At 36.8% G+C, this 18693-nt stretch overlaps 1 protein-coding gene across 1 annotated transcript; it reads left to right on the top strand.

Annotated features, from left to right (window-relative positions):
• The first annotated feature begins 282 nt into the window (after window positions 1–282).
• Zfp42 (ZFP42 zinc finger protein) lies at window positions 283–1553 on the top strand. The gene has a single exon (XM_005329252.2). The coding sequence runs from the start codon at window positions 365–367 to the stop codon at window positions 1133–1135; it is 771 nt and encodes a 256-aa protein (XP_005329309.2). The 5' UTR covers window positions 283–364; the 3' UTR covers window positions 1136–1553.
• Window positions 1554–18693: the final 17140 nt, after the last annotated feature.

Consider the following 18693-nt stretch of genomic DNA (forward strand, 5'->3'; position numbering starts at 1 on the left):
GTCATTAAGTCAGAAAATTTATGGGGTACCCAGGTAATCCATCTTATTCCAGGATGCATTTTCTTTTTGGGGGGGGTGAGCGGGTATGGTTATCAGAGAACATGTAAGTGTAGCATTAATGGTAATTGAAAGGTGAGCTCTAGGTCAGTGTTTTAGGTCATTTTCTGATGATGTCTTTAATATTAGAGTGTGTTCCAATTCAAGATTATTTTCATAAAGCAGGTGTTTGGTGATGACCATCCCAGATTACTACTACATGGAAGTCATTGATACTATTTCTGGTGCAAAACTCCTGGTCGTAAAGATGTGGGTAGAAGCACCCTGAAAAAAGTTAGGCAAGCCAAGCCAGGCCCAGCAGGCAGAAATGGAATCCCCCAGCAGTTCCTGGGCTGACAATGACAAAGACCCTAGCTGTGAGCTCAGCCCTCTGGCTATTGGAGAGGATGATTTCCAGGACGGTTACATAGAATGCCTACTCAGAGGAGAGTTTTCTGAATCTATCCTGGGAGAAGATTCACTTTTTAAGTCCTTGGACTGCCTGGAGAAAGGATTAGGTCAAGACCTTCCCGAGCAGATTTTTGAAGCCAGCTCCCTTCTTGAATCTTCTTTGGAATATGTGAAAAAGGGGACAACACCAGAGCTTCCTCAGCAGACCGGTGAAGAGAATTCACGACGTGGGTGTTCTGAATACGGGACAGGCAAAAAGCCTCCTCCCACAGGGAGACCCTGCACCAACGACAGAGCAGATCCGGAACAGCTCACAGGATTTGCTAGAAAGAAGCGAGGGAAAAATACACGCCAAAAAAAGGCGAATAACAAATCTTCCCTGAGAAGCGACATCCCTGTTCCTGGTCCCAAAGATCACGTGTGTGCAGAATGTGGGAGAACATTCTCAGAGAGCTCAAAACTAAAGAGGCATTTTCTGGTTCATACCGGAGAGAAGCCCTACCAGTGCACCTTTGAAGGGTGCGGAAAGCGCTTTTCTCTGGACTTCAATTTGCGAACACATCTGTGCATCCACACTGGGGAGAAACGTTTTGCGTGTACCTTTCCAGGCTGTGACAAGAGGTTTGTTCAGTCAAATAACCTGAAAGTGCACTTCTTAACTCATTTGAAGACAAAGCAGAATAAATGAGGAAGAAGATGGAAAATGAGCCTCAGATAGAATATAAGCTTTAATGAAAGAGTGACTCGGGACAAATATCCTCGTGGGCTATTATTTCTTGGCAGGGTCTTTTAAGTTAAAATTGCCACCATAAAAGGCATGGTTTTAGTGTTACTAAGATGCTCTTCTACTCTGCAATAACATTTTAAGAACATTGTGTATTCTAGTGTACTTCCAACAGAAAGATCAGATATATTTACTTCAAAGATGTAATCCTCAATAGCTATTGGATTACTGGATGTGCAACTTGTTTTCACGTACTACACAGATGAAGATGACTTAATTTTGTAGTTTCTAATTTGTATAGTTTTTAATTTTCAAAAATATATTTCATGATTTGTATGGTAGTCCTAAATAATGAATATTGTGCAATAGATAAGTCAACAAGTGAGGGGATATTCTTTAAAGCTAAATATAGTTTTTGTTTTCATCATTGTATCAAATTACATTAAAATTGTATATTTGAGTGGTTATTTGGTAGTGTTAATCCAATTGAATCCATCTTTATATATTTCAAAACAAAAGAACATAAAACCCTACAAGTGTGCTAAATTTGGGTTCAAAAAATCAGAAGAGCTTGTATTAAAAAGAGATAATTCGGGGTGGGGATATAGCTCTCAGTTGGTAGAGTGCTTACCTCATGCATAAGGCCGTGGGTTCAATCCCCAGCACCACCAAAAAAAAAAAAAAAAAAAAGAGAATTCATTTGTCCTTAAAAATAAGCAAAACATTATAAAGGTTGATATTTGGTATTGGTGAAGCATGTAGTGGATCTTACCCTCATACATGGTAAGGTATAAATGGTTACAGTCATTTGGAAGATATTTTGCAAGTGTGCTCTGTTAATTTCCTAGGGTTCTCACAGCAATGACACAGACTGGGTGGCTTTAACAGTGGAACTGTATTATCTCATACATAGTTTTGGAGGCTATCAGTCCAAAATCAGGAGGGTTGGCAGAGCTGATTGCTTCTGAGGACTAGATCTGGAAGGGTCTGTTCCAGGCTCTCTCCTTGGCAAGTTCACATTCTGAGGTACTGATGGTTGGGACCTAAAAGTATGAATTCTGAGGGGAACACAGAACATGTGCAATATTTCAGCCCCAATATTTTTATTCCTAGGAATCTGTAGAAATGTTTCCACGAATGTAAGAAGGTATTTGTTCAAGAATATTAACTGAATCATATTTGTAATAGTAAGTTCATAATTTTAATGTCCATTAAGAAAAAACAAGTTGCATAAATCATGCCAGATTTTTTTTTTTTAAACCCAGTAATAAGATTTGAACACAAGCTTTCAATGACTGTAGGCAGGCACTTCTAACAAACACTTTGAACTCCCAGTCTGGCAATCAAACTTTGAAGGAACTCCCTACATTAATGTTATAAATAATCAGGTATAGTTAAAATGTCCTTTAATATTTAAGATACCTGGAAATTAAGCTAATAGGTACATAAATTTAACAGCTTTTGGAGGAAAAAAAGGCAGTGAATAAATAAATGAATTAACTTAAAAGACTAATCTTGATTTTAGAAATGCCAAAAAGTAAGTATTTTAAAGTAAAAACAAAAATTAAGTCAAGTTTAGTGGTGCACACCTGTAATCCCAGTGACTTGGGAGGCTGAGGCAGGAGGATCATAAGTTTGATACCTGTCTCAGCAATTTAGCAAGGCATTGAGCAATCTAGGGCTTAAATTTTGACTTCAGTATAAACTAGTTACTGGGGACTTATGGAATTTTGCTTTTTAATTTATAATATATTTGGTGTGGGTTTTCTACCATCACTTCTGTAGAAATGTGGGTCTTAAGTCTCTAAAAGAACATTAGGTACACAATCCACTCACAAGTTTAGCATTTCCCTAAAACAAACACCTAAGTATAGAATTTAGGATTGGAATTTGGTATTTAATCAAGATGATAAAGCATGTATGTTTGTCTAGTTTTTGCTTTGACAGCAGTGTGTTTGACTGGGTCCCCTATGGATTTCAACTTCATAGTCGCATAACACACTACATCTCTGAAGGCTAAACAAAGAGCAAGCAGATTTTAGGCTGCAAGATCTTGAGAACTGAGACCTAGGGCACCAGGAGGGATCAAGACAGGATTCCCCTGTTGAGGTTGGTTTACTTTTTAGACTCCTCTTTCTTGGAGTGTCTACTTGTGTATCTGGATTTCAGGGTTTAGTTAAATCCTGGTTTGGGAATAGAATGATGCTTGACTAGCCTCCTAGCCATCTTGTCTTTCCTTTCTCCCTCTGCACCCCCTTTCCTCCTTTCCTCCTACCCTTTGTTTCTTCCTCCCACCCTTCATTCCTTCCTTTCTTCCATCTTTCTTCCAAAGAGAAACCCTAAAACTGCTGAGAATGTAAGAGGAAGAAGGTATGTGGACCTGGCACAGTGGCACATGCCTGTAATCCCAGCAGCCTGGGAGGCTGAGGCAGGAGAATCACAAGTTCAAAGACAGCCGCAGCAACTTATCAAGGCCTTTAACACATTTTGAGTTTATTTTTGTGTATGATGTGAGGTAATGGTCCATTTTCATATTTTTGAATGTGGATATCCAGTTTTCCTAAGGGCATTCACTGAAGAGATTATCCTTTGCTTACTATGTCTTCCTGGTGGCCTTGGCAAAATTGGTGAACATGCTTGTATTTACTACTAGACTTTCAGTTCTCTCCATTGGTCGATGTGTCTGCTTTTATGTTGGTTCCCTGCTTTTTTGATTACTATAGTGTTTTAATATAATTTGAAATCAGAAAGTGTTACCTCCAATTTTAGAGTTTTTTGTTTCTGTGAAAAGTGCACTGATATTTTGATAGAATTGCAATGAAGTTATCTGTTGCTTTTTCTAGTATACATATTTTAACAGTATTAATTCTTTTGACCAGTGAACATGGATACCTTTCCATTTGTCTTTTTCAATTTCTTTCAACAATGTTTACAGTTTTCAGTGTATAGATCTATCATTTCTTTGGTTAAATTTATTCCTAAGTGTTTTATTTTTAATCCTCAAAAAGGATCATATTCTTTGTGTTTTTTTTCTCAAATACATTATTATTCATGTAAATAAATGTAATTGATTAAAGAAGTGAACATCTTAGAGACCATCACTTTTTTATTATTAATATAAGTTAGTAGACTCTTAATAACTTATAGATTGATTAAGTGTATAAAAATATGGTTTAATTTGTTTTTTAAACCAGTAAATTATGCATAATTCAAAATGGCTGATGAAAGAATTACTAGTATTATTTTTATAAATCTGATAAGTCTGAAAACTGAAATAAAGGTGAACAACTATTAGAGTAATACATGCTTAATAAAAGAAAAATGCTACAGATGGGTTTGTGCATATATATGTAGGCACATATTTACTCTATTCCAAGAATTTTTGTTACATCTTTTTTGGTCATTTTTATCAGTAGTGAAAATAATCTTAAATGTTATCTTTTTTTTTTCTGTCTTATTCCTCTAAAAGAAATAGGAGAGTCTATAATTAGTTTAAAATGTATCATACTACTCACATCCTACTTTAAATCAATTTTTCGGATTTCTTCTATGTGCACAGGTCTTCCAACCATGACTGACTTCTGCTTTTCACCAATATATGTTGGTGCACATAGGATTTCTAGCATTTTATTCAATAGCAGATTTGTCAGATTTTTCTATTATTTTCCTCCTGGGTATAAGCATGTGTAGAAATCCGTGTGTGCTCATGTTTTAATTACCTGATGCACTGGCTTTGACTGAATAAATTGCATGATTACATCCTACATTGGACACAGAACAGTGCAAGTTATATTAAAAAGCCATTATATTTGCAACTCTGAACAAGAGACTATAATTAAAAAGCAATTGGATGAAATTAGCTTTAAGAATACAAGAGTTTAAGCAAGATTTGGTAAATGAACATTAATGGTTAACATGTGGTTTTTATTAGGTCTTTTGCTTTTTATTCTCTCTGACCCCAGAGTTGAATTCCTTAGATGTCAGTAGACCAGACTTGTAGAACACCTGTAGAAAACTGTGCTTTACCATATGGAGAAAGTTATATCCATAAAACAAGCCAATGGAACTTTTGTGACTTTAGTAAATCAAAGGTATTAGGTAGGCTACAATGATACCCTGGGCATTAATAAACTATTCTTAATGCTTCTAAGATCTTAGTTGTATGTCATAAAAAGCATAGTACACGCTCCTACAACTCAGAATGCTGGTCATAAAACACACATATACAAATCAAAGAAATAATAAAATTGAGAGAATTTTGATTACCATCACCACTAAATAAAAAAAATTGCACACAATATGCGTAATAGCACCCTATGATCTAAGAAAACCATATGTTTCAAACTGTTGAGGACTTGGCATGGTAGTATTTTTGTATGTGGAAAAGCTTTGAGTTTATCAAGTATATATGCTAATAGATATTACATTTATGGCATATTATAGGTGGCTACAAATTCTTTGCTATTCCTCCAGTTACAAGTTGAAGTCTCTGGATATGTTAGCTTAATTTAATTATTCCACAGTGTATTTATAAATTACAATAGCACTTCATACCCCATAAATTTATACAGTTATAAATTATCGATTTACAATAAAAAAGAAAAACTAAGTTGGGGCCTATTCTCCTTTCCCTGCAGTTTGGTCTGGTATGTGACTGCTCTGATCAGAGTGGAAGGATGTAAATAGTGCTATAATAGTTATGTCAATTCTAAATTCTCGGCCTTTGTTTTCTTTTATTCATACTGGGGATTGAACACAGGGGTGCTCTATCACTGAGCTACATCCCCAGGCCTTTTTATTTTTACTTATTTAGTTTGTGACAGGGTCTGGCTAAGTTGCCTAGACTGGTCTTGACCTTACAATCATGTGTCCTCCTCCCAAGAAGCTGGGATTACAGGTGTGGTCAGGCCTCGCTTTTAAGAGGAAGGGTTCCTACTGCCATAAGACCATGATCCTGAACAAGATCCACGCCACAACTGTGTAGGATAGGACATCACCCACGGGGAAAGGTAGGGAGGGATGGGCCTCAGGGAGGGAGGTCCCAGACAGGAGTGTGGCAGCCATTTCAGAAAGGTCATCCATCCCCAGTCACTCCAGATGACACCACATGCATTGGTGACAAACTTCCCCAATGGTGCCTTCTGAAATGACTCACCCACACACACACAATGATGGACAAAATAAAATGGGTTGTTTTAAGTCGCTTAAGTTTTGGGGTTAGTGTGTTGTTATGTGGCAATAGACAACAGGAACATAAACACCACTTTAGTTTTGTTATGTGATTTTTATAGTCCTTACTTTATATTTGTGTGAGCATATGCGTACATAGATAGATAGCTGTAAATAGATATTACCATAAAACTACATCTAAATTCAAAAGAAATTTTCTTTTTTTTTTTTTAAAATAATTTTTATGGCCAGGCCCAGTGGCTCATGCCTGTATTCCCAGAGGCTTGGAAGGCTTCGACAGAAAGATCACAAGTTTAAAGCCAGCCTCAGCAAAAGTGAGGGGCTTAGCAACTCAGTCTCTAAACAAAATACAAAATAAGGCTGGGGATGTGGCTCAGTGGTCGAGTGCCCCTGAGTTCAATCCCTGGAATCCCCCCCCCCAAATTTATCTATCTTTATCAGAGCATTATAGTAATATATGGTAGTTGTGTTCATTTTGATATGTACACTTGATATGTACATGGAATTTGATTTCAGTTCCTGTACCCCACTTTCCCTGCTACTTCCTCCCCCATTCTCCTTCCTCTACTGATCTTCCTTTCACTTATTTATTTATTTTTATTTGGTCCTTCCTATTTATACATCAAGGTGAAATTCCCTGTGGTATATTTATATATGCCCTTAGGTGATTTTGTTAAATTCATTTCATATTTCCTCTCCTTTCTCCCCACTCCCCCCTTTTTTTAGACATTGATGGACCTTTATTTTGTTCATTTATTTATATGTGGTGCTGAGAATCAGACCCAGTGCCTCCCACATGCTAGGCAAGCACTCTACCACTGAGCCACCACTCCAGCTACTCCTCCTTTTTGATCTTCTACTCCACTGATTTTTCCTGTATCTTTATGATATTCAGCCATCTCTTCTTTTTCCCTTATTTGATCTAGCTTCCACATAAGACAGAAAACATTTGACCCTTAATTTTCGGAGATCAGCTTATTTAATTTAGCATGGTGTTTGCCATTTCCATTGTTTTCCAGCAAATGCCACAATGTCATTCTTTTTTATGACTCAGTAAAACTTCATTGTGTATACATAGACCGCATTTTCTTTTATATTTTTTACTACTTATACATGATAGTAGAAGGCATTTTGACACATCAATCATAAATGGGCTATAACTACTCATTCTTCTGGTCGTACATGATGTAGAGTTACACCTTTGTGTAATCATATACTCACATAGCATAATAATATTTGATTCATTCAAGTATCCTTCTTACTCCCAAACCATCTCCCCCACTTTCACTCCCCTCTGTCTAATCCAAAATACCTCTATTCTCCCCTAGCCCCTCCCCCTTCATTCATCTATCTATGGGCATCTGGACTGATTCCAGAATCTGGCCACTGTCAAGAAATTTTCTATATCAACAGGTTTTGCACCAATGAACTACAAATCAGAAATGTCATTAGAACTAAAAAATAGTAGCATTTGCACTTGACTATGCACAAACTTTACAATGTAAGTGCTTTGAAAATAGTTAATGTCCTGGGGTATAATGCTATATTGCTAAGGGGTAAGTGGTAAGAAAAAAGTCAGTCCAGGTATCTTTTTTTTTTTTTCTCCTTAGTGCTAGCAATTGAACCCAGGGGTGCTTTACCACTGCTGCATCCCCAGTTCTTTTTATTTTTTAATTTTTAGTCAGTGTCTCACACCGTTACTGAGGTTCTTCCTAAATTGCTGAGGCTGGCCTCAAATTTGCAATCTTCCTCCCTCAGTCTTCTGAGTAGCTGGGATTACAGGCATGCACCACCATGCCTAAAAATTTTTTCAATCTGGAGTTTAGTTAATTCTGCAGATTCACAACCTATTGATATGAAGGGCCAATTGTAACTTGAAATTTGTATGATAAGAGTTATTTTCCGGGTCATGTACATTAGTGTAGCACATTACCTCTTCAAAGACCAGCAAGATTGATTAATTTGTTGCAATATCTAAGGAAACTGAAACTGCCTTTAATTAAATTAAAACTCATCCCTAAAAGTTAGTGGAGGGAGAATCTCCACTTGGGAGGAATGGTTTCTCTTCACAGAACTGGTTCCTTTATCCTGGCTGGAGTTTTGGAGGGATCCTTTAACTTCTGATGCCACCAACACTGTCCTTTAAGGGCCATGCTCCACTTTAACACTCTGACCCACGCCAGAGCACACAGCTCTTCCTTTATGCTTAGGCATAAAACCAAAACGAGGTTGGAACATTTCAAGACCTTATAAAAAGCAAAAAAAAAAAAAAAAAAATAACACAGTGCAGCTTGTTTTCTCAGGTCTCAAACTCAAGGAAGATCTACCTATTTGAGGATTCAGGGTTTAGAGAAAAAACTCCAGTGATTCGTGTGTTCCTGAGACCTAGCATGGGTTTCTGAGGACTGTCCTGTTCTCCCAGGTTACGCAGTATGTCTATCCCCATCACGAAAATTTATATACACACATAATGTGACACATTTCATTTGTATTCTAACAGTAAAACAACAGCACCAAAATGCATGTGAGAAATGTACAAGTATAATCTTTATGGTCTCTCAGTTGCCTGGAGGGGTTAAAAGTATTGGAGCGGATATTTAACTAGAAAACCTCAAAAGCTCTCCCAAGGGCTGAGGTTGTGGCTCAGTGGTAGAGCACTTCCCTGGGCCCCACTTTAGCACTACCTTAAAAAATAAATAAATAAAATCAAGTTTTAAAAAATTCAACAGCCTTTCTTTAAAAAAAAAAAAAAGCTATCACAATTGGGGGTGAAGGATGCTCTTTGTAGAGACGGGCAAGGAGCAGAGTTTGAAAGCTTTATAAGCCATCTTAAAGGGATAGAACTTTGTCTCATAGTCAATAAAGCACGTAGAAAAGGGATTAAGTAAGGAAGTGACATGATCAAATTCAGTTTGGAGAGGAGTCATCTGGGAGGCAGGGTTGAAGACGGATTGGTGAGAGGGAAAACAGGCAGCTGCGGCAATAATCCAGAGGAGAGATGACAAGTCTTATTGGACTTTATATTTCCAGCACCGACATAGAACACAATAAATGATTAATGGATGTTTAAATAAGTGGTCGCCTAGACATAACTAAAAGGATTTCCAAGAAGCAATAAAAACAGAAAAATGACAGATGCACTAAACTTAAAGTCAGTGATGCACAACAATCAAAGGACAAATAATCCAATTTAAAAATGGGTTTTCTTGGGGCTTAAATGGACATTTCTCTAAATAAGATATATAAATAGCCAATAGGTACATGAAAAGACGTTCAGCATTATTAGTCATTAGGGAAGCGCAAATCAAAGCCACAATGAGATACCACTTCACACTCACTAGGATGGCTATAATCAAAACATCGTTGGCCAGAATGTGGAAGAATTCTACCCGTCATCCACAGCTGGTAAGAGCCTAGGCATGTCCCAGGATTCTGCCACTGAACAGAAGCTATGGCATCCCTATAGACCTGCATTCTCCACACATAAAGACTTCCTTACAAAGGTTAGCACTCTTTCATTGCCACATATATTTATATGAAATAAAAATAACATGCAAGGAATTTCATGATGTTAAGAATTTTACCCAGTTGGAAATTTTTGGCTCATTTTCTGAGAGAGTAAGGAAAGGTGAGACTCAATGAATGCTCCCTTGTCCCAATCTATATATATATAGATATATAGATTGGGACAAGGGAGATATAGATATATATCTATATCTTCCAGATGGTCTTTCTTCCTGTCATTCAGGTACATTGAGAGATATCTTTTAGATTTAGGAAAATGCTTTTTCTCTTTGTAGATCTCTGGACTAGGGGATACCTAATCAGCAGTTGCATTCTTTATAAGAGAGACCAGAAATACAGCATAAATATGCTAAGTACTATAATCAGAAGCATCAAGAATGGCAAGTTAACAAGACGCAAGTTTTTACAATTTTATTTTTAATTGACACGTACAAATTGTATATAGTGATGAGCGTGGTGGCACACACCTGTGATCCCAAGACTCAGGAGGCTAAGGCTTGAAGATCACAAATGTGGGTCATCAGCAGTTTACTGAGACCATGAGCAACAAAGGAAGACTCTCTTAAGATAAAGAATAAGAGGGCTGGAGATGTGGCTCAGTGGACTAATGCCCAGGGTCCAATCCCCAGTACCAAAAAAAAAAAAAAATTGTATACAGTTATCATGTACATGTTATTTTGCAACACATGAAAAAGCTAAATCAAGCTAATTAACATATGCATTACCTACCTACTTGGCTTTTGCTACATGTGTATATGTGTATATGTGTATGTTGAGAACTTTAAAAATCTCCTCTCAAGAATTTTCACAAATACAAATTTTTTTTTTTTTTTATGAACTGTATCACCATGTTGCATGTTAGATCTCTTGAACTTACTGCTCCTACCTAAAATTCTATGACCTTTGACCAACATCTCTCTAAGGCAACCCTCCCCAATCTATCCCCTTGGAATCTCCTTTCCTGCTCTATTTCAACTATGAGTTTAGCCTTTCTAGATTGCACATTCGAGTGAGATCATGTTGTGTTTGTCTTGTTTCTGCATATTTCACTTATGTTCTCCAAGTTCATCCATCTAGACACAAACAACAGGATTTTTTTTCTTTTTCAAGGCTGGCTCGTATTCCACTAGGTATATGAACCACATTTTCATTATCCATTTATCCTGTGGTGAATGCTTAGGTTGATCCCATATCTTGGCTATTATGAATTATGTTTCAATGACCACAGGAGTGAAGATGTTTCTTCCACATGCTGATTTCATTTTTTAAAAATGTTTTTTTGATATATACCTGGTAGTGGGATTGCTGGATACTATGGGAGTTCTATTTTTAATTTCTGAATGAAACTTTTCTGACTTGCATAGTAGCTGTATTAATTTACCTTCACACCAAGAGTGCACAGGGATTTTCTTTTCTACACATCCTCAGTGGTACTCCTTTTTCGTCTTTTTCATAATAATCTTTCTAACAGGTGTGAGATGATATCATATTGTGGTTTTAATTTTCAAACCCATCAAGTCCTTTCTAAGTCTTCTTTGGAAAGATATCTGTTATGATACTTTGTCCCCATTTTAACTGTTTTTGTTGTTGGTGTTGGTGGTTTCCTACAATTAAATTGAGTTTCTTCTGTGTTTTGGATATTAACCCCTTATCAGATGTATAGTTCAAAAATATGGTCTGTAAGCATACAACCAGCAATATCTCCAGTGACAAGAGAGTATGATACAGATTTAAAATATCTCAATGTTAAAATACAATTAGAAGACTCTTCAAAATTGCAAGTTTATTTCAATGTAATAATGCTGACAGATGATAAATGGATCTTTTTGCCATATTTTTATTGATGCATCATAGTTGTGCATAATGATGGGATTTGTTGCTACATATTCATACATGCTCAAAATATAACAACATAACTTGACCAATATCATTCTCCAGTGCTTCCCCCTCCCCTCCTCTACCCTTTCCCCTTGATCCCTTCCTTTATGCTACTGAACTCCCTTTAATTTTAAACAGATCCCCACCCGACACATACACACATTTCTTTTCTTTTCCTTTCTAGTTTCCATACATGAAAGGAAACATATGACCCTTGACCTTCCAAGTTTGGCTTATTTGCTTAGCATCAAGTTTCACCCATTTTCTTTTAAAATGATAAAATTTCATTCCTCTGTATGGCTGAGTGAAATGCCACTTGTGTAGATAGACTACATTGTCTTTGCCCAGTTATCCATCGGTGGACACCTAGTCTGGTTCCATAGTTGAACTGTTGTGAATTGTGCTGCTATTCACATGGAAGTACATGTATCAAGAGAATATGGTGACATTAATTCTTTAGGATAAATACCTAGTGTCCTAAAGCCATACCAAGTGGTATGGCTGGGTCATATGATGGTTCCATGACTGAACTTTTGAGGAACCTCCATACTGATATCCAAAGTTGGTAGTAATTTTTAATTCTACCAATAGTGTAAAAGTGTTCCTTTTTCTCCACGTCCTCTCTAGCACTTATTATTATTCATATTCTTTTTTTAAAGTCTTTTAGGTGGACACAATATCTTTATTTTACATTTATGTGGTGCTGAGGATCGAACCCAGTGCCTCATGCATGCCAGGCAAGCACTCTACCGCTGTGCCACAACCCCAGCCCTTTTACTCATATTCTTTTTTTTTTTTTAAAGAGAGAGACCAGAGAGAGAGAGAGAGAGAGAGAATTTTTTAATATTTATTTTTTAGTTCTCGGCGGATACAACATCTTTGTATGTGGTGCTGAGGATTGAACCTGGGTTGCACGCATGCCAGGCGAGAGCGCTACTGCTTGAGCCACATCCCCAGCCCTACTCATATTCTTGATGGCTCTCATTCCAACTGGAGTGGGATGAAATCTCAAAGCAGTTTTGATTTGCATTCCCCTGATGGCTAGGGATACTGAACATTTTTTTTTTTCATATAGTTGTTGGCCATTTGTATTTCTTCTTTTGAGAAATGTCTGTTTGTTTTTTTCACCCATTTATTGATTGGGTTATTTCCTTTTGGGGTGATGACATTTTTATTATTTCTTTATATATCTTAGATATTAATCTTCTGTCAGAAGAGAAGTTAGTAAAGATTTTCTCCCATTCTGTAGATTCTTTCTTCACATCCTTTTTTTTTTTTTTTTTTTTTTAAAGAGAGAGAGAGAATTTTTTAAATCTTTGTTTGTATGTGATGCTGGGGATCGAACCCGGGCTGCATGAATGCCAGGTGAGCCCGCTACCTCTTGAGCCACATAGCTTGAGCCACATCCCCAGCCCTCTTCACATTCTTAATTTTCTTTGCTGTGCAGCTTTTTGATTTGGTGTCATCTGATTTATTAACTCCTGGCATTATTTCCTGAGCTTTAGTGGTCCTATTGAGAAAGTTGATGCCTGTGGCTATATGTTGGAGTGTTCATCTATGTTTTCTTCTAGAAGTTGCATAATTCTGGTCTAATTCTTAGGTGTCTGATCCATTTTAAGTTGACTTTGGTGCAGGGTGAGAGATACAGGTCTAATCTATTCTTTTACATATGGATAATCAGTTTTCCCAGCACCTTTTGTTTAAAAGGCTATCTTTTCTTTTTTTTTAATATTTATTTTTTTAATTTTTTTGGTGACACAACATCTTTGTTTTATTTTTATGTGGTGTCTGGATGGAACCCAGCACCCCGCGCATGCCAGGTGAGTGCGCTACCGCTTGAGCCACATACCCAGCAAAAGGCTATCTTTTCTTCAATGTGTTTTTGGCACCTTTGTCAAGGATTGGATGACTAATCTTTGTGCATTTGTTTCTGTGTCCTCTGTTCTGCATCATTGATCTATGTGTCTGTTTTTATGCCAGTACCATGCAGTTTTTGTTACTTTAACCCTGTGGTGTAATTTGGCATTTTGATGACTCCAGCATCGTTTTCTTTGCTTAGAATTGCTTTGGTTACTCTGCATCTTTTATTCTTTCAAGTGGATTTTAGGAACTGTTTTATTCTAGCATTGTCATTGGTATTTTGATAGGGATCACATGGAATCTGTATTTTGCTTTTAGTACTATGGCCGTAATAAATGGATCTTTAAGTCATAGTAAATGACAGGAAAGAAAGAAGCTATTATTTTTATTTTTATTGGTATTACTATCACCAATAGCTTTATGACAGTATTGCTAAAACTTTGGCCTTTACTTTCCAGAGAATTATAGGTGGTTATTTTACCTTTGGACTAGATGATAAGAAACGCATTATCATTGGTAAAATGCTTTGAAAACAAGACCTATGGGAGCACAAAAAGGCATTTCATGGGAAGAATTCTCTCCAAAAGTCCTAAGTCTCATTACTTCGTAATGTGACTGTGTTTGGAGATATGGTCTTTAAAGTAGATAAAACAAGCTATTTAGGGTGGGCCCCAATTCAATCTGCCTAGTGTTCTTTTGAGGATAGGCAAAACAGTGACCAAATAAGAGACAAACACACTAAAAATTGACTAACTGGAAGAAACCATTTTAGTGAATAGACTCTATCAACAAAACCAATGTGTTTCACCAGAGGATTAATACATTCAAACTTGCATTTTATATCAAACATTATTGTTTGACCTATGGATGTGAGTATACAAGAAGTAGGAGAAATATCTATTCAGGAAAAACTTGGAGAGAGATTAGTTTGAAAGTCAGAAAGTTTGAAACTTTAAAAATGGTAGCCATGGATAAAGAAGATAAGGAGGAGAGAACAGAGTAAGAAAGTGGTTAGACACCAGGAATAGGCCCTGGCCAGGATCTGGCGATTCTCAGCTGTGTATAGTCAATGGATTATGATGTGATTGAGATGGAAACCAATAATGCAGAACAGAAGCCAAAAAGAGAGATTACTTGATCACTTAGTTTATAATAAGAATTATTTTGAAAGGCAATTGTACATGTTGCGGGGGGGGGGGGTGGATCACCATGAAAACTAAGTCTAATCAAATTTGACTAGGAAAGTGAAGAATTGTATAGAACTCAAATTCCAAAATGTCATGGATTTTCCTTGAGGAAATTTAACTCTTATCTCTCAAAATTAGTAAGCACAGAGAGGAAGACAGTGTTTTAACAAGTGAAACATAAGGGGGTTTTATTACATTTTGAGCTCCTTAGCCGGACTGGTAACATGTATGACAAAAAATCAGAACTTGGAGACACATCAAGGTTATTTTCTCCCTAGAAGTCAAGTATTTCTTTGCAAGAAGATGAACGTGATCAGGAATGTCCAGCCAAATTCTGGAACTAATTAGGCTTTGAAAGGCCTGCTATCTAGAAATTTCTGTAACCAAAATATAACCATAGCTCTAGAGTAGCTGACAAGCCATTTATTAGAACAGCAGCCCACTAATGCTTCTCCTTGTTTCAAGGTTACATTATAAATCAACTTTGAGGGGCAGAAACCTTGGAGGAGACCTGTAGGAGGATGAGCAGAGAACTTAAACTATATTAAAAAAAAAGTCCTAAAGTGCATATCTTACTTACAGAAAGAATGAGATTTGAAAGGATGATAATTAACAGAAATTAACACAGCTGGTATCCAGCAAGTTTCAATTGCAAAGATCATATAAATTGATTTATAGTGTTCCCATGTGACTAATGAAGGTGGATCGGTGACCATATTGTTCTGAATGATTGCATTAGAGAATATTATTACTTTCAAGGAGCTTGCGTTAATAATAAAATCATTATCACCAAAGAATAAACAAAATAACAATATTCAGGATCCATATTTGAGATCTTAAAAACACATATTCCATTACTAAATATCTTTCCAAAAAAAAGTGATTAAAAAGAAAACTCTGAAGAAACACCCGTTCTGCTCTTTATTTTTCCCTGGGAAGAAAGAGGGGATTCAAAACCTTCCTGAAGTCAGCACTTAGAAAGGTTAATTATTCATATAGCACAATGAAGAGAAAGTCTGGATTTAATTGGACACATGCTTCTCACATTTAAAGACAGGGGAGTAGATAATGATGTCCCTTTTGTGTCCTTCCAAAAGAAATATGGGGAACTGATAATGTCTCACATAAGTCTTAAAGGAAGAAAATGTGGACCATGCACTTTTACAAATCACTCATTAACAAACAAGCTCCGAAGAAATGTGGTCTCCATAAAACAAGATCCTTTCACAGGGGCTTAAATATGGCCAAATTTAAATATCTTAGAAACTGATTAATTTGACATCCTTAACCTCCAGAGATTAAGGGAGAATTTTTATGTATAAAGCATTAGCTAGATACAGAGGTTTGTGGATCAAGGAAATAGTGGAAAGAAATTTAGAAGAAATGGGTCTCAGAACATTCCGTCAATGAATCATGATCTAGATGTGTACAGAAATAGTGAGAGTGATTTTATTTTTCTTGAAATAAATAAACTACATTATAACTACACAAAGACAGAAATTATACCTTTTTGTTTACCTCTGTTAAACCAGTGCCTACTGCAATGTCTAATACTAGTAGTAAAGTACACACAGGAAGGTATAAACAAGAAGGAACATGTTCTTAAAATAGAGTATGAACTTATTCATTTGCCAGAATTTTAATGCAAATTCTTTATTGAAGTATTAGATACAGAAAAAAATGTATACATTCCAAATGTACTTTATACCATATAGAGAAACGTGTACATTATGAATGTGCTAAATGTATTAAACCTCCTTTCAGACTTTACTCATCCTCCCCCAAAAGGGTAACTATTTTTTGGACCCCAAACACTATTTTTACTCTTGATGGCATCTGTGAAGTTTCTAGGATTTGGGCTGTTGTGAGTGTTGCTAACAATGAATATTCTTGTTATGTCTTTTTTTAAAGAACAAATGTGTTAATTTCTTCTGTATATAACTAGAAATAGAATTGTTCATTCTTTGTATATGAATATGATGAGCTTTAAAAGGTATTTTTCAAATAGCTTCCCAAAGTAAGGGAGAAAACTCCCCTGGAGAATTTTTATAAGTGATACACAAGAGTTCTTTATCAGATTGTATGCGTATGTGTGCACTGTGTTTATAGCAAATATATGAATATCTTCTCATACTTGGTGACTTTGACATCACTATCTTAATGGTATTTTGATGAATAGAAGGTCTTAATATACTTCAATGATTGCTTATGAAATTTTGGTAGGTGTCTGGTATCTAGTAGAAATTGTTTTGGATATTAAGAATAATAAGAGGGGCTGGGGATGTGGCTCAAGCGGTAGCACTCTTGCCTGGCATGCGCAGGGCACTGGGTTCGATCCTCAGCACCACAAAAAATAAAATAAAGATGTTCTATCCACCGAAAAACTAAAAAATAAATATTAAAAATTCTCTCTCTCTTTTTCTTAAAAAAAAAGAATAATAAGAAAGAATTGGAAGAGAAATATTTTTCCTGAAAGCATACAGTTTTATGAGATAAACATGAAAGTCAACCTGAAGAAATCATTAATATACAATTTTTTGGTCCATAACAAGACGTAGTACTTCTACACACCTATAATTTTTTTTAAAAGCTATAACATGCAGAGCAATTATGATAGGAAAGTTATAAAAAAGGAAGTAACAGTTGTGAATTCTGTCAGCGATAGAGAGCAAGCACTGTTCTCTCCTACAGTGCATTTCAAATTAATGTGTCCAAAATATAAACCCTAAATCTTTATCCCCAAACCTATTCCCTGTCCTTGTGTTCCTTCTTTAAACAAATGGTACCAGTTATGCAGATCAGAACCCTTGAAGTCATCCTTAACTTCTCTTCTTTTCACAGTCCACATCCAATCTGCCTTTGAAAAAAAACCAGATTCTGCTGGGCAGGTGGCACATGCCTGTAATCCCAGAGTCAGGAGTTTGAAGCAGGAGGATCACAAGTTTGAGGCCAGCATCAGCAATTTAGCAAGACCCTGTCTCAAAATGAAGAATAAGGGCTGAGGTTATGGCTCAGTGGTAAAGCGCTTCCCTAGCACGCATGAAGTACTGAGTTCGATCCTCAGCACCACATTCAAGAACTAAACAGCCAGGCATGATGGCGCACACCCAGTAGCTCAGGAGGCTGAGGCAGGAGGATCACAAGTTCAAAGCCAGCCTCAGCAAAAGCAAGGTGCTAAGCAACTCAGTGAGACCCTGTCTCTAAATAAAATACAAAATAGGGCTGGGGATGTGGCTCGGTGGCTGAGTACCCTGGGTTCAACCCCCAGTATCAAAAAAAGAAAAAAAAAAAAAGAATCTACACTCTGATCAGTCATCACACATCAGTGGCTGCCATGCCAATTCAAATTGCTGATTGTTTTTTCCTCTTTCACGTTGACCTCTCATGGTCTCCTCCCCATAGAGTAGTTTGAATGTTAAATTAGTCTCCCCTTGGCCTCACACTTTCTCTGGGAATCCCAATATATTTGAAATAAAATCTAAGGTTCTTGGCACGGGGACCCAGGTCCTGCGTGACATGGTGATAACCCATTGCTCCAACTCTATATTCTATCCCTTCCCTCCCCACTGACCAGCTCCAGTCCACTGGCCCTCTTACTCTTGCCTTTCTCTGCCAGACGGCTGTCCACCAGGCTCTGCATTGCTCACCCGTCCATTCACTCCTCCAGAGATACCCCCTCATTTCCCTCTTCCCCACTCACTAGATCAAAAGCTACTCATCATCTCTACGTCAATGTTTTACGTGTTTCTCAAGCTCCACTGAGCCATATCTTCCCATCCTACATCCACTCCTTTCCTGGTCACAAGCTGACCTTGCATATTTATGTGTGTCTTTGTTTTCCTGGGATGTTGTTTATAAGAAGGTATGTTTTTATTTTTCTCT

Source organism: Ictidomys tridecemlineatus, chromosome 14 (assembly GCF_052094955.1).
Source record: "Ictidomys tridecemlineatus isolate mIctTri1 chromosome 14, mIctTri1.hap1, whole genome shotgun sequence".
Taxonomy (NCBI): Eukaryota; Metazoa; Chordata; class Mammalia; order Rodentia; family Sciuridae; genus Ictidomys; species Ictidomys tridecemlineatus.

Coding starts and splice junctions, on each gene's coding strand:
- Zfp42 (XM_005329252.2), top strand. CDS start 365: ATGGAATCCCCCAGCAGTTCCTGGGCTGACAATGACAAAGACCCTAGC.